General features: G+C 48.0%; 1 protein-coding gene across 1 annotated transcript in view; it reads left to right on the top strand.

The window, feature by feature from the left end:
- Positions 1-27,060, top strand: part of STAB2 (stabilin 2) — a 163,749-nt gene that overhangs the window by 132,941 nt on the left and 3,748 nt on the right. The window contains exons 53-68 of the mRNA XM_004742997.3: positions 1,639-1,785; positions 3,104-3,160; positions 4,275-4,401; positions 6,122-6,271; positions 7,985-8,089; positions 9,334-9,441; positions 11,182-11,375; positions 12,774-12,915; positions 17,430-17,563; positions 19,821-19,986; positions 20,131-20,237; positions 22,286-22,405; positions 23,148-23,288; positions 24,412-24,519; positions 25,446-25,574; positions 26,415-26,531. Coding sequence (XP_004743054.1) covers positions 1,639-1,785; positions 3,104-3,160; positions 4,275-4,401; positions 6,122-6,271; positions 7,985-8,089; positions 9,334-9,441; positions 11,182-11,375; positions 12,774-12,915; positions 17,430-17,563; positions 19,821-19,986; positions 20,131-20,237; positions 22,286-22,405; positions 23,148-23,288; positions 24,412-24,519; positions 25,446-25,574; positions 26,415-26,531 — 2,052 coding nt within the window. The remainder of the gene's footprint in view (positions 1-1,638; positions 1,786-3,103; positions 3,161-4,274; positions 4,402-6,121; positions 6,272-7,984; positions 8,090-9,333; positions 9,442-11,181; positions 11,376-12,773; positions 12,916-17,429; positions 17,564-19,820; positions 19,987-20,130; positions 20,238-22,285; positions 22,406-23,147; positions 23,289-24,411; positions 24,520-25,445; positions 25,575-26,414; positions 26,532-27,060) is intronic.

The raw sequence follows: 27,060 nt of genomic DNA, 5'->3' as shown, positions 1-27,060 counted from the left end.
CAGCCTCAGAAGCACGTCAAGGTTCAAGAAGACTGCTGGAACATGCAGCTCCAACCACCAGGTCCAGTTTCTAGTACAAAGGAGGAAGGTTTTAGGATGCAGATCCCAGCTGAGTTTTTTCTCTTCAAGGAGCCTTCTTTGAAGTGCCTGATAACATTCTGTTTATATTTATGACCAGCCAGAATCCCTTTGGTGTTTGCAGTAGAGTTGCATCGAATTTAGAAACTGAATATGAGAAATGTTACATTCCAACTTCTAGAAAGTTATTCCAGTGTACTTACACTCTTGAGACTGGCTGTACTATTTCCATAGATCAAACTGGACACCTATTGAAGAAGTATAATAAAAATGTCCACTGCTCATTCTGGGTGCCAATGTAGCCTCCAGAGCACTTGGCAATGTATCATTTAGTCTGAGCTTTATAATAACCCTATGCAATGGAATCATTAGCCCTAGTGACCTGGTGAAAGCAATCAAACCACAGAGAAGTTCAGTAACTTGCTCACAGTCACACAGCATAGAAGTGGAGGTGGAGGATTTAACTGGTTTTCCTGTGTTCTTGCCACTGAATCACCCTATGCCCCTCCCATCAATAGATACCAAGATTTACCTTCTTTTTTTCTCTCACGGAACTTTCTTTTTTTTCCTTTTTAAAGATTTTATTTATTTGACAGACAGAGATCACAAGAAGCAGAGAGGCAGGCAGAGAGAGAGGAGGAAGCAGCCTCCCCACTGAGCAGAGAGCCTGATGCGGAGCTCAATCCCAGGACCCTGGGATCATGACCTGAGCTGAAGGGAAAGGCTTTAACCCACTGAGCCACCCAGGCGCCCTTCTCACAGAATGTTCTAAAAGCATTTTGATTCCTCCAGGGATGGGTGGAGATATATTCAGATATATTCAGCAATTTCCTAGCTGGGTGAACCCTAAGGAAGAAAGTTCTAGAACTGTTGCATAAATGTCTCTAAAGCACTATTTAGACAATGCCTAGTACATGTGAAAGAAGAAGTCACCATCATCATTATAGAGTTACAGCCCATCACTTGTATATCCTGAAAAAAAGTGTTGTGGCTGACTTAGCTAGGAGCTAGCACTAAGTAAAAAAATATATATATACATATATAGCACGCCTGTCCAGGAAGTGACCACATTACCAAAGTGGATCCTGAGCCACAGCCAGGTCAGACCTGCTCCAGTCCTTCACCCTCGCTGCCCCTGCTTCTACTTTGGTGGAGACAGCATGGCTGAGGGGCCGTGGGCACGGGCTCAGGGGCTGGAAGCCTGGGTAGGCATGCCCACACCACCGCCCACAGACTACCTGGCCTGGGGCAAGGTACTGAACCTCTCCTGTCTCTGTCTTCTCATCTGTAAACAGGGACCCTAGTAATAGCTGCTATGCTCTAGGTGTTGTGAGGATTAAAGGAGTTTGCACAGGCCCAGCACACGGCACTACTCAGCACCTACTACACGCTGGCTGCTTGCTGTATGTATCTAACATCTATAAGAATATATATATATATATTATAGTTCTTTTTGAGTCTTGCAGGTAAGGTGCTGCCACCTTCTATGGAAGAAGAAAAGTCTGAGAAGGATTGTTGACTGTTCTCTCTCTCTCTCTCTCCCCCCCCTCTCCCTCGCAGGGCGAGCTCTTCCTGAACGACCAAACATGCAGAATTGTGCAGCGAGAACTCTTGTTTGACCTAGGTGTGGCCTATGGCATTGATTGCCTCCTGATTGATCCCACCCTCGGGGGCCGCTGTGACACTTTCGCCACATATAATTTTTCGGTCAGTCCCCAAAACAGTACCGTAATAGGAGACAGTTGGGGTACAGCCCTCATGACCCAGCATGGACTCTGCCACAAAACCACTCGGGGCTGGTCCTCGGGGAGCCTGGGACCCACGAGATCTGAGGGCCAGATGATGGTGCCCTTCACACTCAGAACCCACAAGCATCTACTCGGCCCCACCCAGGCCTGGCACATTCCCATTTATCCACCAGCCCACCCGTCCATTCAGCCTCTCGCCCTGAAGGGAAGAGTTGCTGAGACTAACTGGGTGCCCGTTATCCTGCAACAAGCTGTTCCTTTTCAAACCCTCTTATCTATTCAGTCATTCACCCATTCATTCAACAAACATTTTTGGCTATTCTGCTGGATGGAACCATATAAAATGCCATATTTGGCAGGGTATGATTACAAAAATGGTAACTTCATAGGGTTTAGCCTAGTATTATATGCCATCCACACTGCTGTTGAGTTACTCAATCATTCATTCGTTCAGCAACAGTGGTTGAATGTCTGCCCTGGGCCCTGCTTGTAGGAGGCACTGTCACATTTCACACTCATTCATCTGTCCAGTATCGTGTGTAGGCTACTACCTCGGAGCCAGCCATTTGGCTTGATGCTCATCTGACCTCTAAAGGAATCCAACATTATAAGTTGTTCAGTGACTCTGTGATATAAATTTGGAAACTGAGTCTCAAAAAGGGGAAGTGGCTCTCATGGCCAAGTCTGTGATCGGTTGGCTTGGGAACCTGTCAACTTGTAGGGATTCAACAAATATCCCAAGTTCTTGAGACACCAGCCAAAGTAGGAGATAAAAAAAAAAAAAAACAGTTGTCCTTTTTTGCCGTAGAGGTTTTGGCCTTCTTAACTTCCAAGGTACATCTGCACACATTTTTGCAGTTAATAGTTTCCATCAGTAGTCCCCTGAAGATCAGACAGCAGCAAGAATCATTGTCTCTATCTTGTAGATCAGAAAACTGAGGGTCAAAGAGTGTGACTGGCCAAAAGTATCATGCTGGTTTATAGTGGAAGGGGCACTTGTGTGCGCATTTCCCACTGGACCAGATGCCTGAAGGACACTGTACAGCAGGGAACTTTTCACCTCAAACAACAAAAGCCAAGGGGTGGAGGGCCGAGACGGATCTTCAGAATTCTCCACGGCAAAGTGGCAGTGTGGTTGCTTTTGCATTCTTGATCACAGCCAGAATCTTAAAATCAAGATTAAGTTCTTGGTCAGCTCACCAAAGCATTAACCAGGGGTATACTCTTGGGTTGCCCAATATTCTTGACTTTTAAGCATTTCTTTTCTTGCATACTAGGGAGACTGCTGGAGCTGCGCCAATACGCCCAGCTGTCCAAGGTGGAGTAAGCCAAAGGTAATTATGAATGCAGTGATAATGTTTGGAGCGCAGTGTTTGTTCCATTGTCAGAACAAACATTCTGGTGGGTGTGTGTGTGCACGGGTGTTGTATGATGCTGTGTTGTCTGCAGGTCGGTTGTATAAATGCAATCAGCATCATTCCTTTAACAACCAGGCATCCTTAGCCTCGTTAAGTGCAGGCAACCTGTCAACCCAGTACCCACCTTCCAGGAACTGTCTACAAAACTCATGGGATTGCAAATCATAGCTGCATTTTGTTGGCTGCTATCCCTGTCCCTGGCCGTGTGTTGGGCCCTTTATTTCTGATACATTATCCTCATTATACCTCTCTTAGAAAGCTATTATTTCCTCCACTTAGGAAAAAAAAATGTATCTCAGAGAGGGTAAGCATTAGGCCAAGACCACAGAGCTAGTAAAGAGCAAAGCTAGAATTAGGGCCCAGAAAGCAACCTAAGAGTAATGGTCAAGCCAATGGAATTTGGAGTCCATGGCACTGGGATCCAATTCCAATGGGTGATCTTTGGCTAATTACATCATCTATACGGTTTTTCCTCCATAAAATGGAGCTAACAACTATTCTGTGTGTGGCTATTAGGAAAAGTACATTTTAAAATGTACTTTAAAAGCACTCATTAAATATTGCTCTTTTACATACCCCAAAGTCAGTTTCCTTCTATTCCAATAGTAAAATCTCTAACAAAAACACCCCTGGAACTCATGCCTTCCCTACTGATGATTTGGGGACCTTACCACAAACACCCCACCACCACCCCTTCACACCCACCCACCCCCCTGTATGATGGAAAGCTATCTCTCCCCCACTCTCCTCGCAAGAGACTGCACCCTTTGCAAACAGCTCTAAGGGTCAGCAAGTCCTTCCTCTTAAGGCTAAGGAGAACTTCTGTGAACTCTAGCTCTGCCCCCTCCCCCATCCACCTGCCTACCTACACACCTAAGAATTCCTTTTCTTTTTAAAAGGGCTCCCGGGCCAGGGAGCCCCACTTTCAATTTGGGCAGTACCCAGGACCCTCCACTGGGGGCGGACTAGAGCCAAAGAGCCCAAGTCCGGGCGGTGGAAGGCGGAGGGCTAGTGCGCTTTCTTCCTTTAGGGCGTGAAGCAGAAGTGTCGATACAACATGTCCTTCAAAGGGTACCTGGAAGGCTGCCGGGAGCAGTGCACCATGGTGATACGGCTCCCCAGGTGCTGCAAGGGCTACTTCGGGCGAGACTGTCAGGGTGAGGGCGCCTCTTACCACCTCGCGATTCTGAAAGGATTGTGCCATCTCTGCGCTGTATCTGAAAGTACAGACGCTGTGGAGCAGGGGTGGGGGAGGGGGCGTCGGACCGCATTGCTCCCAGGAACCCCTCCAAGAAACGATCCGCAAGCAACCATTTTAAAGAGTTGCTTAGCTTTCCTTCCACTTTTCCTTGCGTCATATTTTGTTCTTTACAGAGCTGAGATTCTCCTGTGCCTCAATTGCCATTGGGTTGTGCGTTTTTGCTCAGCAGGACAGCATCAGACATTTCCCATGGTGCTAGAAACACCGTTATTTCATTTCTGATGCTGGTCCAGGACACTGATGAGCACATGAGTTTCAATGCATAGAATTCTACCTTGGCAGGGTGCTGTGCTAATAGGGAGGTGTGGGGGCCATGGTTTCCTGAAACCCCCCTGTTGTGGGATGTATGACATCACCTCCCTCTCTTACCTCACCAGGAAAGGGCTCCTTGCCAAAGGACATTTGGGCCCATTCTGAAATCTTTGTGTATAGATAGAACTTCTGGCCAATCATAACAAACGCCATGGCACTTCCCCTTGACCACACACTGTTTTGATTAAGCAACATTTGTTGCGTGCTGCTTCCCATATATAACAACACATTTAAACCTGGCAACCACCTCTAAGAAACGGATTCTATTTTTTTTTTTTTTAAGATTTTACTTATTTGACAGAGAGATCACAAGTAGGCAGAGGGGCAAGCAGAGAGAGAGAGAGAGAGAGGAGGAAGCAGGCTCCCTGCCTAGCAGAGAGCCCGATGCGGGTCTCGATCCCAGGACCCTGAGATCGTGACCTGAGCTCAAGGCAGAGGCTTAACCCACTGAGCCACCCAGGCAAGCCCTAGAAACAGATTCTATTTTTATCCCCATTTTACACATGAGAAAGTTGAGGCAGAGAGAGGATAAGCAGCAGGCCCAAGATCCCACAGAGTGTCCCCAGAAGCTGTGGTTTTAACCACCATGTGTCCTCCATTCACTGTGGTCCAGTTGAGAAAATTCTGGGCTGGGAGTACACGTGATCACCCAGTATCCACACTCCATCACTTGAGTGTGCACAAAAATCGGTGTCCTTACATTTGCTCAGTGCCTTATGTTTTCAAAGTGCTCTCAGTTACAGTAACCTTTTTTTTAAAAGATTTTATTTATTTGAGAGAGAGGGAGCACACACATAAAGGGACAGAGTGAAACAGACTCCCTGATGAGCAGGAAGCCCAGTGAGAGTCTTGATCCCAGGAGCCTGGGATCATGACCTGAGCCGGAGGCAGACACTTAACCAACTGAGCCCTAAGTAATGTATTTGAACCTCAGTCACAGTGTGGTCTCCGTCATCATCATCATCATCGCCCTCTTCTAGAGCTAACAGAACTGAAGCTCAAAGAAATTCAGCCCAGATCTGCTCAAATTCAGGCCTCCTAACCCCAAATACAATACATGGTTCAGCATATTGCTCTGCCACGGTAGAATCCTATCTGATACATTGAAGTTCAGGCCCCAAAGGCCACTGGCTTGCCCTAAGCATCCGGTGACACTATGTGGGTGTGTCCCCAGGGCCACGGTCTCTCTGGGATCATGGAGATGAGCCCCGCAGCTGAGGGCCGATCAGCCTCACATTACAAAGATGCTGAGCTGCTCTGGGTCTTGGGAGACTGTTGAGTCACTGCTGTGTCGTCTGTTCCAGCCTGCCCGGGAGGAGCGGATGCCCCCTGCAGTAACCGCGGTGTCTGCCTCGATCAGTACTCAGGCATAGGCGAGTGTAGATGCAACACAGGCTTCAATGGGACGGCGTGTGAGCTGTGCCTGCCGGGGAGATTCGGGCCTGACTGTCAGCGTACGTGGCTCCCACACCCCCTGCTTTAGCCTGTTGTTCAGCCGTGTGTTCCCTGTCCTCGTCCACATCACCTGCCTGACCCAGTAGCATCCTCTTCCCCTCTCTCCCATCCCCTCACCTCCCATCTGCCTGCCTTGACATGCGTCTTCCCTCCCTGGATGTATTCCCAGTCCCATCCACCGAAAGAGCCCTAGCTCTAGAAGTGAAATTCACATCCCTTGCAGCCATCAAGACAAGCTGTGACTGAGCAACACTCATTCAGTCACTCAACCAACATGCATTTAGAGTCCTTATTAATATTGACAGCTCATGTTTCCAGTTAATGTTTACTAAGCACCTACTATGTGCCCGGCAGGTATGTTTTGTCTCTTACTTAATCCTCACAACTACCCTTCGTGGGAGGTACTGTCATTACCCCTACTTACCAGATGTGGAAACTGAGACACAAGGGGGCTAAGTGACTTGCTCTAAAGCCAGGAATTGTTCTAAGTTGTAGGGATACAGTGGTGTTGGGAGGGGGCCAAATCCCAATTCTCAAGGAATATACACTTGAAAACAAAGGTAGTTAGTTATAAAGTTATAAAGAGAAAGAAGCAGGTTAAGAGAATGGGGAAGGCAGGGAGGCACTATTTTAGAAGACATCTCACACAGGGAATATTTGAGACAAGACCAAAAAGAGGTGGGGGCAGGCATGGGGATCTCCAATGGCAGCTCTGCCCAAAGAAATTTTCAGTTATGCTGGAAATAGTCTGTAACTCTACCAACAGGAGTGAGAGCCCCTAGCCACATGTGGCTGTTGAGCACTCAAAATGTGTGACTAAGGAACTGATTTATTTTAATTACTTTAAATTTACATAGCCACATGTAGCAAGGACTACTGTACAGAGCAGTTGCAGACTAGAGGGATGGCGTTTCTAGAAGAGAAATGAGCCAGTGCAAAGGTCCTGAGGCAGAAATGGGTGTGGCATGCACTGATAGTGGCTGAGCAGAGTGGGCAAAGAGGGAGAGAGGAAGGTAATGAAATCTGAAGGCCACCAGAGACCAGGAAACATAAGAGCTTCCTGGCAGAGGTAGCCCTTCATCTATTCTAAGTGTAATGGTGGCCAGTGAAGGACTGTGAATGGAGGAGTGCGCTGAACAGATTAGAAAGGATTGCTGCAGCTGCCCCAAGGAGAACTTACTGTAGGAAAGCAAGAGCGGAAGCAGGGCCACCTCTGGGGAACTGAAGGAAATAATCCAGGTGAGAGCCGGTAGTGCCTTGGGGCAGGGGTATAGTGCTCAAGGTGGCAAGAAGAGGAAGACTTGGTACGTATCTTGAAGATGTCGCTGCTAAATAGATTCTCTGTTAGGAGATTCTATAAGGTTCTCTCTTCTTTCTATTCTGCTACATACCCTATGACACCCTCTTACTTCTGTGTTTATAACACTCACCATCTTTATAATTACATGTTCAAAAGCCAGTTGCTCCTGGACTGTAAACCCCATGAGAGCAGGAACCTTCTGTTTTCTGTTTTTCACTGTAAGCTCATTGCCTAGTCGTGTCGGCCCCATGATAGCCACGGACTATGTTCCTTCGAATGAATGAATGAAAACGATGACATAAGCATGATCCTCCCACACTGACAACACAGCCAACAGGTGGCCAGTGAGCTGACTGATAGGATTTCCACCCCTGATCACTGATTTCCAATCCCCCTCCAATTTGTTTTACAGCTTGTGGCTGCTCAGCCCACGGACAGTGTGATGACGGCCCCACGGGCTCAGGACAGTGCTTCTGTGAAACAGGGTGGACTGGCCGCTTCTGCGACACTCAGACAGGTGTGTCCCGGGAGCGGTCGGCTGTCTGGAGCAACGCGCTGCCGATCGGCCTCCCAAAACCTTCAGCTGAGGTTGGGGGCCTGCGAGGCACCTGAAAAAAACAACAAAACGGGTGTTTCCTTTTCCACAAGGAAAAGAAGGTTTGGATACATGGCCCCAGGCCTCAGGAGATTTGGGGACTAGAGGAAAAACTGGCTGAAAAGATTTAACTCAAACCCATGAAACCAGCACACCGTCCCGTGCAATCACAGAGGGACCCAGCTTGGGCGGACAATACAGGGTTGGGCAGGAATGGTCCCGCAGAATCACGGTCCCGGGCACACACATGTGCCAACAGACGCAGAGTGGTTTCACAGAAAATGCATGGTACTGTGGAGTCTGGGATCTGACCCCCGTTTCTGCTAGTTATTAGGTGAATGGCCCGGAATAACCCACCCAGGACGGGCCTCAGTGCACTCACCTGCAAAAGAAAGGGCCTGATCAACCCTTTGCAGGGGAGGGTCTGTGAGGGTCGGAGATGGTGTTTATAATGAGAGCTGCCATTATCATTGTCAATCATGATCCTCATCATCACGATCTAGATCCTTCCTGAGCAGCCAGTTTTCTGAGGTGCCCCATTTACCCTGAGCCCTGACTTCTGGTGGAAGGTCTGAGATGTGAAGGTTGAATTATCACTGTGAACCGCTGGGGGCAGCGGGGCAGGAGGGTATGATTAAGTTCTCCCCATGGGCTTGAGCAAACTGTGATTCCAGAACCCCTGAACTTCCGTTCCCGCGCCTCCCCTCCTCCCCTGACCGCCCCATGGCTCTGCGCTGCCTGTTGACACGGTCACCCCATTCACCCACCAGAGCTCCAGACTTCCCTCAAGCTGAGCAGTGCCCTCAGAAGCCCATGGAATTTCTCCTCCAATCCAGTCTGCTCCTTCTGGAGCCTATGCCTGTAGGGCCAAAGAGCTAATCTGGTGAAGTTATCATTGTTGAGGTACAAGGTTTTAACTGATTGCCCATAGAAGTGACATATCATAGTTCAATCTGAATAGCATTGTAGAGTTAATGTGTTCATACTACAGAGTCATTCTGGGATCTCAGAATCTCCAGGCTGGGAGGAAACTTAGCAAATCACCCTATCCTCCCACTGGAAGGGGGGTACTTCTGAAACACGGGGACGGGCCAGACAGCGAGTCTCGGTGTGCCCAAGTCCTCACATCACAGGTGCAGCATGAACGGTGACGTCCTTGCTTGCAGCCTTGCCCCCTGTGTGCACACCTTCTTGCTCTGCTCACGCCACCTGTAAGGAGAACAACACCTGTGAGTGTAACCTGAATTATGAAGGGGACGGAATCACGTGCACAGGTAGGTCCTGTTGGTGCGTGTGTGAAACAGGGTGGGGCAGGAGCAGAGTGGAATTGGTCACAGTGCCTGGACTTCTTCCTGATCCTCCCATTCCTGCCTGGGTCATTTTCCCAGTACCTACCCTCTCTGTGACTCAGTATCCTAAATGTGGTTTGCTCATGCACCTCTCAGGTCATTGTTCTGAAATCGCTTTGCACACTCAGAGTGATGCACCTTATTGTAGAGTGTTTTTGTAACTCCACAGGGAACCCAGCCTTCAAAAAAATATCAGAAAATACCTTACAGTACTAAAAAAAAAAAAAAAAACCTAACTCTTACTTTCATCATTTGGTGAGAATCACTCTAACCATTGCCATGTCTGTCTTTAGTAATTAAGACACAGGTTCAGCCGTGCAGAGACCCAAAGGGACAGTGGCAAAAACAAGGCAAATGTTCAGATGTTTATTTTTACCTCATATAGTAGTTTGAATGGAGCCATCCAAAACTAACATAACTCTGACAGGACATCTGGGAGCCCAGACTCTACCTTGTTGCTCTGCCATCATTCACTTCCCTGGCCTGAGATGGTCATCCAGCACATCCCAGGCAGCAGGATGGGCAAGGTGAAGAGGGAGGCAAACCTCCTTCCCTCAAATTTTTACTGACTTCTAGATGCACCTAGAAGTCAGTAAAAATTTCTTCTGTTCCCATTGCATCAGCTGGAGCCCCATCACCTGTCATACCTAGTTGCAAAGGAGCCTGGGAAATGTAGTCTTCATTTAGACAACCATGAGCCCAATGAAAAATCTCTTACTATAGAAAAAGGAGACAATAGATATTGGGAGAAACCTACCAGCCTATGCCACATGTACTTTCTAACTTCTTTCATGCATAAATATGTAAATAAAGATACATAATTTCTTTACAGAAATTAGCTCTTGTTATACCTGCTGTTTTGTAATCTGCCAGAAGGCAGTCCAGAAATAGGCCACTTATCAACAATGGCAGCAAAGACTCAGGTTCTGTCTTTCCACTCTACTGTTCTTAGGATGAGGCCTTTGGTCCTCATGTTTATTCTCTCAAAATTTCAAGTGGCTGCCATGACTCCAGGCAAAAGCCAGGCAGGAGAAATCAGATAGCTTTCTAGCTGCTCCTGAGGCTAGAGCTCATCTAGTATTGGGTTGAAATTTGGGAGATTGTGAAAACAAAGGTCCTAACAGGTAGCACAACACAGTGGGGAAAGTATGAGCTTTGGGCGTCAAACCAAGTAGGGTTTAAGTCCCTGTCCCACCACGTTATCACCGGGGGTAAGACAGTTAAATTCTCTGGGTTTCAGTGCGACCATCTGTGGAGTGAGGTTAACGAAGACCATCTCATGAAGTACTCAAGAGTACAGTAACTACACACACACACACACACACACACACACACACACACACACACATACACACACCTGTCCTAACATTAAAAACTCAAACTCATTCAGGAAACTAGCAAAGTGGAGCCTAGAGGTATGTGACAAAGGAGGTCACAGGTGCACAGAGGTCATCAGGCCTGGTCTCAGAGGCTATCAGCCACACGATTCTAGTGTCCCCAGAGGCTAGCCCAGGGGCTCTCGGGAATGGGGAAGGAAGACCCCAACCTGCTGGGGCCCATTTCCTTCCCAATGTCCCCTGATCCCAGGGTGACCCCTAACCCCCGTCTGAAGCTCACATTCCACACACCGTGGTTCAGTGCGCCCTCTCCCTTCTGCTCGTGCAGTTGTGGATTTCTGCAAACAGAACAACGGGGGCTGTGCCAAGGTGGCCAGGTGTTCCCAGAAGGGCACCAAGGTGTCCTGCAGCTGTCTGAAGGGCTACAAGGGGGACGGTCGCAGCTGCAAGGAGATAGACCCCTGTGCCGACGGCCTCAACGGTGGGTGTCACGAGCACGCCACCTGCAAGATGACCGGCCCGGTGAGTCTCTCTTCCCCCGGGAAACTCGGGAGCGGCTCCGCGTCGCTCAGCCTCGCTTCCCTCTGCTCGCCGTTCGGCCTCCCCCTCAGCTTCCTTCCCACCGCGCTCTACGTCCTGTCAGGTCTGCAGACCGAATGCCAAGTGGTGTCCTAAACAGAAAAGGGACATGAGGAGGAAAACCGGTGAAATCTACATAAAATCGATGGTTAATTCATAGTAATGTGCCATTATTTATTTCTTAGTGGGGTTTTTTTTTCTTTTGTTTTTTGTTTGTTTGTTTTTTGGCTTTTGGGGGTTTTTTTGTTTTTTTTGTTTTGTTTTTTTGTTTTTTGTGGTTTTTTGAGACAGAGAGAAAGAGCACAAGAATGGGGCAAGGAGTAGAGGGAGAGGGGAGGGAGAAGCAGACTCTCCACTGAGCAGGGAGCCCCATATGGGACTCAATTCCAGGACCCCAGGATCATGACCCAAGTGGAAGGCAGACACTTAATCGACTGAGGCACCCAGGTGTCCCCATTTCTTAGCTTTGACAAAGATACTGTGACTAGGTAACGTGAGGGAACATGGTGAAGCGTATATGGCAACACTTTCTGCTATCTTGGCAGCTCTCCTCAAAATCTAGAATTATCCAAAGTAATAAGTTTATTAAAACAAAATGTCAGTGAAAAGTGGGGGGAAAGTGCAGGTTTGGACCCCCAAACTCAAGCCTTTTTAGAATGGGATCAGTGCCCTGGTGCCAGGTTTATCTGTTGGGAAGGGAAGTTGGTAGAAGATAATGTCCACTGTGGTCCTAAGTGTGAACTTGGGACTCAGAGTCACTCTCTGACTCTTAGCTCCCCCACTTATACTCCGTGGCCCAGAGTTGGCTACTTGATTTCTCCCAGTCTCTGTTTCCTCATTTGCCAGGTGAGTCTAATAATGCAGCCCTCATAGAATTGTTCGGGGATTAAGTGAGGTCATTCATTGATTGGGCAAGTGGTCATCAGGCACCTGCCGTGTGCTGTTGTCAGAGCCAGGGATGTAGCAATGAAATGTGAGGGGGGGAGGGGGCGATGCTCTGGGCAGAAACAGGTGCACAAGATACTTTCAGAAAGTACCAAGCACCTGACCAAGAGTCAGGCAGAGTATGAATTGGGCCAGCGTGATAGAAGGGATGAAGAGGGTTGCTTTCTTTAACGGGTCAGGGACGCTGTCTCCGAGGAACATTTGAGCCTAGGGGACATTTCCTCATGAGTCTGTACCAACATGAGACATAGCAATGACTTAATTGCCACTATTTATAAGCAAGGCATTTTCCTGGTGCTTCAGAGCATCTCCTGTGCTGGATGGAGGCCTGCAGAGCACATCAGGGTCCTGGAGTCCTAGAAAAGGGGCTTCTCATCGCTTCGGCTCTCCCCACAGGGCAAGCACAAGTGTGAATGTAAAAGTCATTACGTGGGAGACGGGACAGACTGTGAGCCAGAGCAGCTGCCCATCGACCGATGTTTGCAGGACAACGGGCAGTGCCACGCCGATGCCGACTGTGCCGATCTCCACTTCCAAGGTCAGTGTGGCTAGGGGGTCACTGGCCTTCTGGCCTGGGGAAGGGATTTGCTCAAGAGCAAAGGGGAACAGAATTAAAAGCCAGGCCAAACAGCCCAAGCATTGCCCAGGACCCAGTGCCCAGGAGGTAGCAGGCTTTGGTAGCAGAGGACTGAAATAATTCATCTCGACTGGGAGCCTTAGAACTAGGAGGGAGCTCAAAGGTCATCCAATGTGAATTTTCCTGAAACAGGCTTTCCCCAAGTTGCTTAGCAACCATCGGTTGGAATTGAATCTAAGGAGCATAGTTCAGGGTTTAAATAACAGAGGAAGCACCTGCCACGTGCAGATGCAGCTTCTGAGCGGTTGTTTCGATAATACACATCGATCGGCATGTGTGGCATTCTCTTCCGAGGCTGATCTAAATGGCTTATAATAAACCCACAAGTAATGTAAAACTAGGAATCACAACACACAACAAAGTAGAAAGCCAAATTGGAAATGCAGAGGTGTAGGTGATCTTAAAGCCTCAAGGAGGAAATCCACAAGGGACCCAGCAAGGTCATTCTGAGCCAGAGGGACAGCAGTGGTTCAGAGAGCAATTCAGGGTATTACATGTTATGGCCAATCAAGATTTATTGGATGTCTCTGACTAGGACAGGGTTGTTTTAGAGACATGGTATTGTTAGTGAGGCAGTTTTTACAAATCTCAATAGTAACTACTGAATTAACACCTGATGCATACTGTCTTAATCCGTTCGGACTGCTACTATCTACTGAGTGGCTTAAAAACAACAGAAATGTGTTTCTCACCATTCTGGAGCCTGGAAGGCTACGATCAGGGTGCCGGCATGGCCATCTTCTAGGGAAGGTCCTCTTCCAGGTTCTGACTGTTGTCTTCTTGTGTCCTCATGTGGCAGAAGGACTAGGAAGCTCTCTGAGGTCCCTTTTATAAGGGCACAAACCTGGGACACCCGGCTGGCTCAGTCCGTGGAACGTGCCACTCTTTTTTTTTTTTTTTTAAGATTTTATTTATTTATTTGTCAGAGAGAGAGACAGCGAGCACAGGCAGACAGAGTGGCAAGGCAGAGTCAGAGGGAGAAGCAGGCTTCCCGCAGAGCAAGGAGCCCGATGTGGGACTCGATCCCAGGATGCTGGGATCATGACCTGAGCCGAAGGCAGCCGCCCAACCAACGGAGCCACCCAGGGGTCCCTGGAACATGCCACTCTTAATCTCGGGGTTGTTTGTGCCCCATGTTGAGTGTAGAGATTACTTTAAAAATACACACACACACAGACTCACCCCACGCAAGAGGGCTTTCCCCTCATGACCCGATTACCTCCCAATGGCCCCACTACCTAATACCAACACATTGGGAATATCACCCCATGAGTCTGGGGGGACACAAACATGCAGTCTATAACATGGGCCAAATTCTAAGATGCTTCAGGTCCCTTTCAGGGATGAGATAGAAGAAATGTAAGCAAGGAAAATACACAGGATATATGACATTGTCTTTTTTCAAGGGGATTCCCAGTGTTGCTGAAGACACTTTTTTAAATTGATAAGACAAGGAAAGGCAAGTCACAGAACCGAAGACAGCAGTTTATCTTGTGCTGATGGTTCAACTTAAAAAAAAAGAGAGAACACGAATAGAAGAAAACTGAAAGCAGGGACTCAACAGATATGTGTATGCCCATGTTAAACCAAAAGGTGGAAACAACCCTAGTGTCCATCAACAAAGGAGTGGATAAACACACTGTAGCTTATCCATATGGTGTGATATAATCTGGTCCTGGAAAGGGAAGGAAATTCTGGCATGTGCTGTAACATGAATGAAACTTGAAACCATGTCTCGTGAAATAAACCAGACACCACAGGATAAATATTATGGACATATGCAAGGGATCTATGACAGGCAAATTCATAGAGACAGAAAGTAGAGTAGAGGTTACCAGGGGCTGCAGAGAGGGAGATGGAGAGTCACAATTTGATGGTGACCACGTTTCTGTTTGGAATGATGGAAACATTCTAGACATGGATAGTGATGTTGGTTGTATAACATTGTAAATCTACTTAATACCACTGAATTGTACCCTTAAGATGGTCAAAAAAGTAAATTGCATGTTATATATATTTATCAGTGTAAAAAAAGTTATTTTGAAGAATTGACAGAGATGGGAAAGATCCCTAGGTAGGATGAGAAAGGGAATACTCAGATAAGCTTAATAGAGGCCTGGGACTATGGTGGAGACTCAAAAGATGTCATGGCAATGACCTCAAGGTAATAGGGTCTCAACCAGGAAGAAGGGTGAGCTTAAGGCAGCCCTATGGCCAGAGAAGGTGAGGATAAGTAAGCCACATAAGGTTTCTATCTCAAGAAAGCAAACCCAGTGTGGTTGTGTTCAAACAGATGGGAAGCAACATGGTGCAACATTTGAGAGCTTGGTTGGGGACATTCTATGTTCAAGGTGAGGCTACCAAGCAGAAGGATTCTATGAGCAGTTACGATTTAGGATGGGTGCCGAAATGTGCACCTGGGACCAGGGACGTTGATCTGCGAGCCTTTTGCCTCAAAGAGTGAAGTCAAGAAAGTGCTCGGCTTTTTTCTTCAGGGCATGGTCCACTCAGCCAGTCCTGTTGTTCCCACAGCTGACTCACAGGTGGAAATCTATTCAGCTCTTCTTTTCCGGGGGGCTTTTCCCTTCTGCTCTCATGAATGTCAAGAAAGAGACAGGAGTGTTACTAAGTGACTGGGCATCAGAATTGGACTCACCCGCTGTTGAAGCTGAGTAGTTACCCTTAGGAAGCCAGGATGGTTTAGGGCTAAGACCTCAGCTTTCCCTGTGGGCTTGGTTACAGAACCATGCCACACTTGGAAGGAAGTACCTACTCTTCCGGTTCAGAGGAGGGCAAACTGGTACAGCCTTCATGGCAGCCAGTTGGACAACGTGTGCTGAGAGCCTTAAAATAATTCACGCTGAGACTTGGTAGCTCCACTTCAAGAAACACATCCAATAGACACACAATCTAATAAGGGAATAAAGATAGATGTACCATCCTAGCATTACTTTGCATCATAAAAGATTACAGATAACCCATATCTAACAGTCAAGGATGATCAAATGCACTGTTACATATCCACTCAGATGCCCTATTAAGAATCATGTTGCCTTAGCAACATGGAAAAACATCTGTCCATCCTTCCCCAGACTGTTATGCTGGAAGTGTCTGCAATTCTGATAGGTCTGACAGGATCATACAACCTGTGGAATGTTCTACCAGACTAAGGTCAAAGAAAGACCTTGAACTTAACTCTTTTTGGTGTAGAAAGTGACCTTTTAGTGGCATTTGGTAATGAACTTGACAATGTAAAGATGTAACTCGGTTCTTGAACTATTTCTGGTCTCTGCATTTAATTGTCTGGCTAAAAAAGATTTCAGCCAGGAAAAAGTGATAACTCTTTCAGTCTCTTAGGGGAGAAATGGCAAGAAAACTTTTTTAAGGGCAGAGTGAGACCAGAAAACATAGAGTCCTTGGCAAAGACTCTCTCTCTCTCTCTCTCTTTTTTAAGATTTTTTTTTAAATTTATTTGACAGAGAGAGAGAGATCACAAGTAGGCAGAGAGGCAGGCAGAGAGAGAGGAGGAAGCAGGCCCCCTGCTCAGCAGAGAGCCCGATGTGGGGCTCGATCCCAGGACCCTGAGATCATGACCTGAGCCGAAGGCAGAGGCTTTAACCCACTGAGCCACCCAGACGCGCTGCAAAGACTCTCTTTAAAGTATTTTGTCATGGCTGTAAAGTTCACAAAAATTATTCAACTATAAGTATTGAGGGGGAAATCCTCTTGCTAGAGGAAATGGGGGAATAATCATGATTCAATGTTAAGTTTTTAAAAAGCTTTCTAGGGGCACCTGGGTGGCTCAGTGGGTTGAAGCCTCTGCCTTCAGCTCAGGTCATGATCTCAGGGTCCTGGGATCGAGCCCCACATTGGGCTTTCTGCTGAGCAGGGAGCTTGCTTCCTCCTCTCTCTCTGCCTGCCTCTCTGCCTACTTGTGATCTCTCTCTCTCTGTATCAAATAAATAAATAAAATTTTTTAAAAAATTCTAAAAACTCTATATGCAGGATGCTGCCACATTTGTAATGTATATGACATGTAAAGGAAGAGGTAAAAAGTCTAGAAGAGTATGAAATTATGTCAAAATAAGTTACCAAGAAAGAAAATAAAAATTCTTTAGGGGAAGTATGCCAAAATGTTAGCCCTGGAGTAATGATTATTTCCAGGGAATAAGGTTTTAGGTGATTTGTATTTTTTTTCTTACTTTGTTGATTGCCCAAATTTCTACAATAACATGTGCCGTTTTTGTATTGAGAAAAGAAATAAATATTTTAAATGATGTGCTTCAATCTACCTTGAAGGGAAGTGGCTCTCCAAGGCCCCTGGGATACAGCTTGCCTTCTGCTTTGCCAGTCCTTTCCTGGGAACCCTGCCAACCAGGCGGGCTGACCTATGATTGCTGTCTTTTCCCTTCTAGATACCACCGTCGGAGTGTTCCATCTCCGCTCCCCGCTGGGCCAGTACAAGCTGACCTTTGACAAAGCCAAAGAGGCGTGTGCCAACGAGGCAGCAAGCATGGCAACCTACAACCAGCTCTCCTACGCCCAAAAGGTGGTCCCCAGTTGGTCAGCCCCACGCAGGCAGGGTCTGCAGGGGACAGGGTGCAGCCTCTTCTTAACACGAGGGAGACCTGGGCTGCTGCCTTCTTGGAGGGGAAGGAGGGTGCTCCTGGAGCAATGGTATCAATTCATCACATCTGTCAGGCATGCACTGTGTGTCAGGTGTCGTGCAAGTGCTTTGTTGATAACCCTGTCCATCCTTATAACATTCCTGGAAGTAGGCGTCACTATTCCCATTTTACAGAGGGGGCAACTGAGGCTCTGAAAGGTTAAGTAATGTGCCCAAGGTCATCCAGACAAGAGGTGGCAGATCCAGTATTCAAATGTAGCCCTTACTCCAAAAGTCTGTTTTCTACTATGACATTCAACTGCTAAGACAGAAGCACAGACTGGGAGTGCATGTCCCACAGCTGAAAACCAGAAAGAGATCCATCGCCAGAGGCCTAGGAACTCCTTGAACACACAAAATATTGAGGGTCTCTGAAATGTCTGGCGGGGATGTGAAGGTCATAAATGGGGATTGGCCCAGCTCTTGGCAGCAACCAGGTAGGAGATGGAGCTCTAGTAAAGGCTACTCTCTTAGTCCCCCAAACCAGAAGCCCTGCGTATTTGGAAAGGCCAGCACCTTGGAGTTACAGGCTAGCAATTTCTCAGTGGGCATAGAGGGGGTAACTGCCTACACAGTATGATTCTAAGGCTGCTCCTCCAAATTCCCTCACCATCCAGTCTCCGCCTTCCTTCAAACCTGGCATTTTTTCACCAAGGAACAAAACCTCTGATGCCAGGCCCCAGCATATTGGAGGGTCTGAATTTTTGCTCTCCTGCTTGCCAATTTTGTGGCCTTGATGAGGCCATGGAAACCTCTGTCCTACTTGGCATTTGTGTATAGGACTAAAGGTAATAGGCACTGTAGTGACGGTACACTCAGTTTTTAACATTAAGAGCTGTGGAAAGGGCCGCTCACTCAGGTTTGAACCTCAGTTTAACTACTAGCTAGCTGAGCAAGTTACTTAACTCCTTTTTGCCTCAATTTTGTCAGTTATATGATGGGGATTTTTTTTTTTAAGTTTCTATCTTATAGAGTTGGTATGAGGGTTAAAAGTGCTGACACAGGAAAAGCCCTTACAACAGAACCTGGCCCAGAGTAAGCTCTCAATAAATATGATGATGATGATGATAATGATGGTGACGACAGTGATGATCGTGGTGATAATGATGGTCGTGGCGATGATGGTGATGATGGTGATAAAGGGGATGATGATGATAGTGATATGACGATGGTGGTGATGGCAGTGATGGTGACAATAGTGATCATGGTGATAATGATGGTCGTGGTGATGATGGTGATCATGGTATTGAAGGTGATGATGATGATAATGATGTGATGATGGTGGTGATGGCAGTGATGGTAACGATAGTGATGATCATAGTGATAATGATGGTCATGGTGATGATGGTGGTGATGGTGATGAAGGGGATGATGATGATAGTGATATGATGATGGTGGTGATGGCAGTGATGGTGACGATAGTGATGATCATAGTGATAATGATGGTCATGGTGATGATGGTGGTGATGGTGATGAAGGGGATGATGATGATAGTGATATGATGATGGTGGTGATAACAGTGATGGTGATGATAGTGATGATCATGGTGATAATGATGGTCATGGTGATGGTCATGGTGATGATGGTGATGATCATAGCAATAATAGTGATGATGGTGATGATAGTGATTAACATGGTGGTGGTGGTGATAGTGATGACGGTAATGATCATGGGGATGATGATGATGATAGTGATGGTGATGATAGTGATGGTGATGATGATAGTGTTGATGGTAATGATCGTGGTGATAATGATGGGGATTATGGTGACGATGGTGATAGTAAAGATGGTGATGATCAATTTGAGTTCTATAAATGCATAAGCAGAAGAATTTGCATCCAGGAGTAGAAGCCTGAGAGTAAATTTAATTCAAGAACAGGGAGAGGAGTCATAGGTGTGAAGGACTTGGGCATTCATTGAAAGGAAAAAATGGTACCATGTTCATCTGTTCAATGAATCAACCAAGAAAAATTTAATGAACAGCTACTATGTTCCAGGCACAGTGGTACAGTAGGCAAAATGAGCCATAACCCTGACTCATGGAGTTTACGGTCTGATGTGAGAATCAGACAGGAACTAAAGGAGCCCACACCGAATATGAAATTGTAGCTGATCCATGGCCGCGTCTGTGTCCCTACAGGCCAAGTACCACCTCTGTTCAGCAGGTTGGCTGGAGAGTGGGAGGGTAGCCTACCCCACAGCCTACGCCTCCCAGAACTGTGGCTCTGGCGTTGTTGGAATAATAGACTATGGACAAAGAAACAACAAGAGTGAAATGTGGGATGTCTTCTGCTATCGGATGAAAGGTAATGACCCAAGCTACGCTTCAGATTCCAGGGCCCGCACTGCTGATCAATCCTCAGCCTGGCCAGCCAACCTCCAAGGGTGAGCTGGAGCAGTCCAGGCCCCTCCCTCACCAGAGTGGGCCCCTGTGTGCCCCTGTCTTCCAGATGTGAATTGCACTTGCAAGGCGGGCTACGTGGGAGACGGCTTCTCGTGCAGCGGCAATCTGTTGCAAGTCCTGATGTCTTTCCCTTCACTGACGAACTTCCTCACAGTACGTGTCCTGCACCCCCATCTGCTTGGTTTTGCCTTAGGGAAGGAGCACTTGCCTCAAGGCAGCGATTTCAGAGGCAAGTCCTTGAAAGAAGCCCCGGGCTCCCAGTCATGGGTAAGAGCACAGGCGCCGGACCACACAGCCTGAATTCAAAGCTGGGGTTTGCCACCTGTTGCACCACCTTCGACAAGTTACTTCCCTATCTGGGCCTCAGTTTCCCAGTAAAATGGAGAGGATGATAGCCCCAGCCTCCTAGCACCATTGTGGTAATGAAAGCACTTAGACTTGTGGCCTGTACGCAGAAACGGCCACACTGGGGCTGACTAGTTGTAGCATCTCGTTTTGCATCCTGAGCAGCCTAAGAGTCTAATCTGCAGGAACGAGAAGCTCTTTGGTCTTCACGGAATAGGTTGAGCACATTTAGCTGGGCCAGCCTGGTGATCAGACAGTTTTCAACATGGCATCAAACTACCCTTAGCACTGCTCTTCCAGTCAGTTCAATGCTCTACGTGTTATGCCTAGTGAAGAGAAAGTTCCAGCCGGAGAAGGATTTGGTGCTGACCAATCAGAGAACTGAGCTAATAGTAATAACTAGGTCAAGAATAACTAGGTCGAGAATAATAACTAGGTCAATAATAATAACTAGCTCAAGAATATCTTGAGCATTTCCTTTGCACTGTGCATGCATGAACCTCTTCAGAGCACTTATAACTCAGCCCACAGAATGTAAGCTCCCTAAGGGACAGGATTTTCCCTGCCTTGTCACTGGCATATAGTAGATGCTCAATAAACACTTGTTACTAGGAATAAATTCTCATGTGACCTTATGAGGTCACTTCTGCTATTATCCCCATTTTGTAGATAAAGACACTGAGGCTTACCAAGGTGAAGGGCACAGCCAAGGAGAGGGGACTGGGCAGACGTATAGGGCTTGCAGGATCAGAGCAGAAGTTAAACCAAAGGCTCCCAAATAGTGAGTCTTTATCTGCAGACTGAAAGCATCCATCTAACTGTTCTAAAATTCAGGGTTATCATAAACACACGGAAGATAAACAGTCAAACTGGTATTTCTGCATGTGGGAGTTTGGCTTGCAACAGCATTGCAGAAAAAAACAGTGTCGGAACAAGACCCATTGGCTGTGTGCCCCTGAGCAGATTAATTATCTTCTCTGGGCTTCAGTAGCCCTGTCCGCACAATGACAAAGTCAAACTGGGTAAGTGAGGTTTCTTAAACTGTTCTAGCAAATATTTATTGAGCATCTACTACATGCTTGACATATATCAGTGAACAAAACAGACACACCAAATAATAAACAGAATAAGTAAGTACATAGTAGGGAATGCTAGGAGGTGATTATATATGCTGTGGGGGGCAGGGAAGGAGGGGAAGGGTTGAGTAGGGAGAGAGAGGGATACCACCAGAGCGTTCCCAATTTGCAGGGTGATAAGGGATGGCCTTGGTGAGAAGACGACACCCTAGGAAAGAGTGGGAAAGAGTGAACAGAGGCAAGGGAGTTAGCTGTGTAGATGTGGGGCGAGAACCGGCCAGCAGGAGGATAAAGGCAAGAGTGGCTACACGAGTTTGAAGAACGACAAGGAAGGAAGTGAGGCTGCAGCCAAGTAAGGGTGAGAGAGGCCAGCTGGGCCCAGGGGCAGTGGAGCAACAGGGTCCAGGTGGTCTGGGCCTCATGGCCATGCCTTGTAAGGCCTCTGGTTTTCCTCTGAGTGACCTGCAGGTCATTGCAAGGCAAGAGGAGGCTCAAGATTTGACTTAGATTTCAAAGGACTATGCAGGCAGCCATGTTAAAAAATGGTCTTGATTCTGTGATGTGGCTGTACTTCGGACCACAGGATTCATTGAGGAAAGAAAAGTGCTCCTAAAACTCTCCCAGGAGGCAGTCAGAAGAAACAGCCTGTGAGTGGCAGCCAGATTGGGGCCAGCGTCAGGAACATTCCCAGATGGGTGGTACCCCAGGACCCCTTCCACGAGGTCCTCCGGTCACCCCAACCCTTGCACACCAGAGCTGACCACTCTTTCCTCTCCCCAGGAGGTGCTGGCCTATTCCAACCGCTCAGCCAGAGGCCGGGCATTTCGGAAGCTGCTGACAGACCTGTCGATCCGCAGTACCCTCTTTGTGCCACAGAACAGTGGACTGGGGGAGAACGAGGTGAGGCAGAAGCCAGCTGTCTGTGCTTCAGACTAGTGCTTTGACAGGATCCGTTATCTGTCACCACAAATCACCCCAACACTCAGTGGCTACACAGTTACTCAGTTCACATATCTGCAGGTCAGCTGGCCATCGTGGTCCTGGCCAGGCCTTCTCACAGGTCTGTGAGGGCCTGGCCGTCCGCCGACAGAGGACTCCCGTCCTCCAGCACACTAGCCCAGACACATTCTCATGGCGCTGGAAGCAAGTGGTCTTTGGGAACAAGCCCCCATTGGGTCACAATGGCTAACAGTCCCCTGGGTCAACAGGTCATGCGGCTGAGCCCAAAGTCAGAGCAGGAAGCACTCAGCATTATGGCAAAGGGCATGAATGCTGGAGGGGTGGAGAAGCAGAGCCCCAGATGCGGTCAGCCCACCCCACTAGCCGTCCTCACATGCGGACGTGCGAAGAGATGGCAATTCCACACAGGTGACTGACTGCAGGCTCTGGCAGCCCCCAGCCCTTTCCCATCTAGGGGCTGAGAGGAGTGGGACCTCTGCCCACGGTTACCCACTCAAGACCCACCCTTCACGAAGATGACTCTCAATGCCACAAGCTAGCTAGAGGTGCACCTGAGAGAAGCTTGACATTCCTTCTCTCCACATGGACACAGAAGGCCATGAAAAGTGATTTTTTTCTTTTATTTAAAATAAAATTGCCTGGTTTCTATAGAACCATTCTTGTGTTTCTCCTTTCTTCTCAGACGCTGTCTGGGCGAGACATTGAGCACCACCTCGCCAATGTCAGCATCTTCTTTTACAATGACCTTGTCAATGGTACCGTCCTACAGACTAAGCTGGGAAGCCAGCTACTCATCACCTCCAGCCAGGACCAGCAACAACCGGTATGAAAAATCTTCTGGACTTACTGGCAGAACTGGAGAGAATATATTCAAAATTCTTAGCATATAGTAGGTGCTTAATAGATGACATCTATTATAATGTGAAAATAAATGTTAAACCTGTAGTCAGGGGATGGTATTAGGTGCACACTGTAGTTCACCATGCTGTTAGGCAGCCCCTATCCCTTGGGGAGTAAACCACTGGTGACCTCCAGCCCTGGAAACTGGTAATGATGGATGAGGAACTTGACATGAAACCATGCTTAGAGCTATCTGGCCTCTGCCTCTGTTTCACAGTGACAGTGGCAGTGATGCTGTTGGTGATGATAGTCATGGTGATATTGACAATGATCATGAGAATGATGATAGTGATGGTCATGATGTTGATGGCGGTGGTAGCCGTGGTGACCATGACATAGAATCATAGGCACTTGCGAAAATTCAGTGACTCTGTGCTTGTGGCATGTGAGACTAGTGCGTGATTGGTAGCAAGTACCAAATGAGTATTATTTTTTTAATATTTACCTGATCAATTATTTCTTTTCTTGAAGATTAGTGGTTTAGACCAGGGTTTCTCAAATTTTAACATGCATTTGAATCAGCTAGAGTTTTGTTGAAATACAGATCATACTTCAGCAGGTGGAGTATGGGGACCTCAGGTTCCACATTTCTAATGAACGCTCAGGTAATGCCCACCACCACAAGACAGTAGATCATGCTCTGATTAGCAGGGGATGAGATCCATTCTTTAACAACTCAGTGGGATGTTCAGAGCAGTGGATCCAAAGTCCAAAGGCTTAGGGTTGGCCATTTGCTATCTGGGTGAACCTGGACAAGCCATTTTCACTCTGAACTCTCATCTGGTAGACGAGTTGGTAGGACAGAATGGCCCCTTGGGTTCCTTGTACCTCTTCAATCTGCCTTGTGGCCCAAGGGCAACTAAGGTGTTCTGTGCTGTCCAGATGGGAGCAGAAGTCCTGCCCTGCCTGTTGGTAACAATAGGCCTGACCCCCAGACAGCAGGACCTGGGAGAAATTGAGCAACTTCCTTCCAACGCGGGGTTGCCCACATGGGGAAAAGAGGCTGATGGCCACAGATCTCCATCAGCCCCCTCTCATTTCCTCAGGAGACCAGGTTTGTCGATGGAAGGGCCATTCTGCAGTGGGACATCTTTGCCTCCAATGGGATCATTCATGTCATTTCCAGACCTTTAAAAGCACCCCCCGCTCCAGTGGTGAGTATCCAGGGCTCCTGGTGGGTGAGGGGAGGTCCAAGGTCCACTTGTCCACTCCCCAAGAGGCAAACTGTAGCTAGAAGCTTTGTCTCCTGTCCTCTGGAGATGGGAGGAGCCTCCCATACCCACATCCGCAGCAGCTGGCCTCAGAGATGTGAGGCCCTGGTTCACCCCACCCCTGCCCCAGTGCCTTAGCAACGCAACACCCACCACTATTGGTATTTGTTGAGTGAATGGGCCAATAGAGAAGCCACTGGGAGGGGAGTAAGAAATCCTGAGCTCTGGTTTGTCCCTTCCACTTCATTGTTGTGCAACTTAGACAGGTCTCTGAGCCCCATTTTTTTCATCTGCAAAAGGGGGGATCATAATGCTGACCCCTTGGATTCTTGGGAGGATTATGAGTCTATAAATATAAAATAATTAGGACAGTCCTTGGTACACAGTATAGTAGGCTATAGGAGGGTGGGTTTTTTGGTATTGTTAGTATTCTGCTTTCTAAATGTGTGAGGGAAGGGTGAGCCCAACTGGCTTCTGGAAATTTCCTTAAGATAGTGGTTAAATGCACCAGCTCCAAAGCCAGGCTGGCTTCAGAGTCCACCTACCTCTACTCCTCACTGGCTCTGTGATATTGAGAAAAGCACTTACCCTCTCTGGGCCTCAGTCGCCCCCACATAAAAATGGAAACAGTGATACATGTCCCTATCTCTTGGGGCTATTATAGGTTTAACCTGATTATGTCATGGAAGGAACTTAGATAGACCCCAGGGAAGGAAGGGCTAAATTTGTGTTACCGATCTTATCCTTCCTTTTATCCCAACTGGCCCAAGATGCCTGGGGGCCAGCAAGAGTCAGGTGGGCTCCAGAAAGCGCTCCTGCTTGGCAAGGCCCCAGGTTTGAGTATCACCCCCTCCTCTTTCTCTGTGCAGGCTGCAGTCCACATGGGCATGGGAACAGGGATATTCTTCGCCACCGCCCTTGTCTTTGGAGCCGCTGCATTGGCTGCATATTCTTACTTCCGGCTAAACCGGAGAACAGCTGGCTTCCAGCATTTTGAGGTCAGAGAGGCATGGGAACATGGTGATGGGGGAGATCCTTCTCTGGAGCCCAGTCGCTGACCGGCTGCCTCACAGAGTTCACACGGGAGCCAGGGGCTGGGCTTGGAGGCACATTCACCAGGGGCCCAGAACCCTCGCCTCGGAGGGTTCAGGAGACAGGCAGACACTTGCTCTGCTTGGTGAGAGCTTCTCAAGGCTGACTGACTCTGGGGGTGGAGAGGGTCGAGGACCTGCATGGTCGGGCCTCACTCTGCAGCCAGCCTCAAAGGTCGCCCCATTTGAACTGCTGAGCCTGCATGTAGGTCAGCAGGTCTCAGCTGAATGGGGTGTGGCCACAGCACAGTAGCGGAACACCCCCCATTCTCTACTTTCTGTCCCTGCCCGCCCAGCTTCTCCTCCAGCTGCCTCCCCTAGATGCAGCTCCTCTGGCAGGAGGCCATTCCCTCCTAGCAGAGCACCTGCTGATTTATAAGCTCCAGCATATTTACCAACAGTGTGCACGCCCTAGGAGTCCAAGTATTAAGTTCAAGGACAGGCAAAGCCACTCCAGGGTGATGGGAGTCAAAAGAGCAGTTACCCTGGGCGGGACTGGGTCCTGTGGGCATGGGCATGAGGATGCTTCCTGGGGAAGTGGCGGTGGGGGGTGCAGGGGGGTAGAAACAACCCGTGTGCAGATTCGGGTGGCAGTCATGCTTGGGGGGCAGTCATCCAAATGGACATACGAAGTCTTTGAGCCCAGCACTTAAGAAGGGTGGGCACGGCTTGCTTTACCTGACAACTTGAATGAGCCACTCCTGCCCTGGGGACAACCTGTCAGCCTGTGCTTGTCTTTTGGAGCAGTCGGAGGAGGATATCAACGTCGCGGCTCTTGGCAAGCAGCAGCCTGAGAATATTCCAAACCCCTTGTATGAGAGCACCCCCTCCGCTCCCCAAGAACCTTCCTGTGACTACTTCATGGTGAGTCTGCCTCTTCACCTAGGCACAGATGCAGGTGGGGTGCAGGAGAGTGAGGTCTTCCAGCAAGTCCAACTGGAAAGCTTTGCACCAAGAAAGGCACATTTCTAGAATGTGTCTCAGGGCAATAAGCCTAAAAGCCGGTATTACAAGCTGACTGAAGCCAGGTGGCTGTGGAGTGTCCCTGGGTTCTTTGGGGTGAGATCTCCAATAATTAGAGGTAATAGAGGCTGATCACCCCCAACCTCATGACCAGGTGAGAAGTGATTTGTCACACGAAGAAATTTTGGGCTGCATTCTGTCACAAACATTTATGAGGTAGCCAGTACAAAGATAGAATGAGGCCTTAAAAAGCGTTGGTTTTTGTTTGTTTGTTTGTTTTTTCTTTCCCTTATGTTATGCTTTAAACACCTTTCCATTGTTGGGGTCTCTGACTGGCTCAGTTGGTAGAGCATGCAGTCCTTGATCCCAGGGCCATGAGTTCAAGCCCCACGTTGAGCATGGATCTATACCTACTTTAAAAAAATTTTTT

The sequence above is a fragment of the Mustela putorius genome, unplaced genomic scaffold (genome assembly GCF_011764305.1).
Source record: "Mustela putorius furo isolate JIRA1106 unplaced genomic scaffold, ASM1176430v1.1 tig00000788_pilon_pilon_pilon, whole genome shotgun sequence".
Taxonomy (NCBI): domain Eukaryota; kingdom Metazoa; phylum Chordata; class Mammalia; order Carnivora; family Mustelidae; genus Mustela; species Mustela putorius.
Note: the sequence above shows the minus strand (reverse complement) of the source record. Positions and strands in the feature narration are given on the sequence as shown.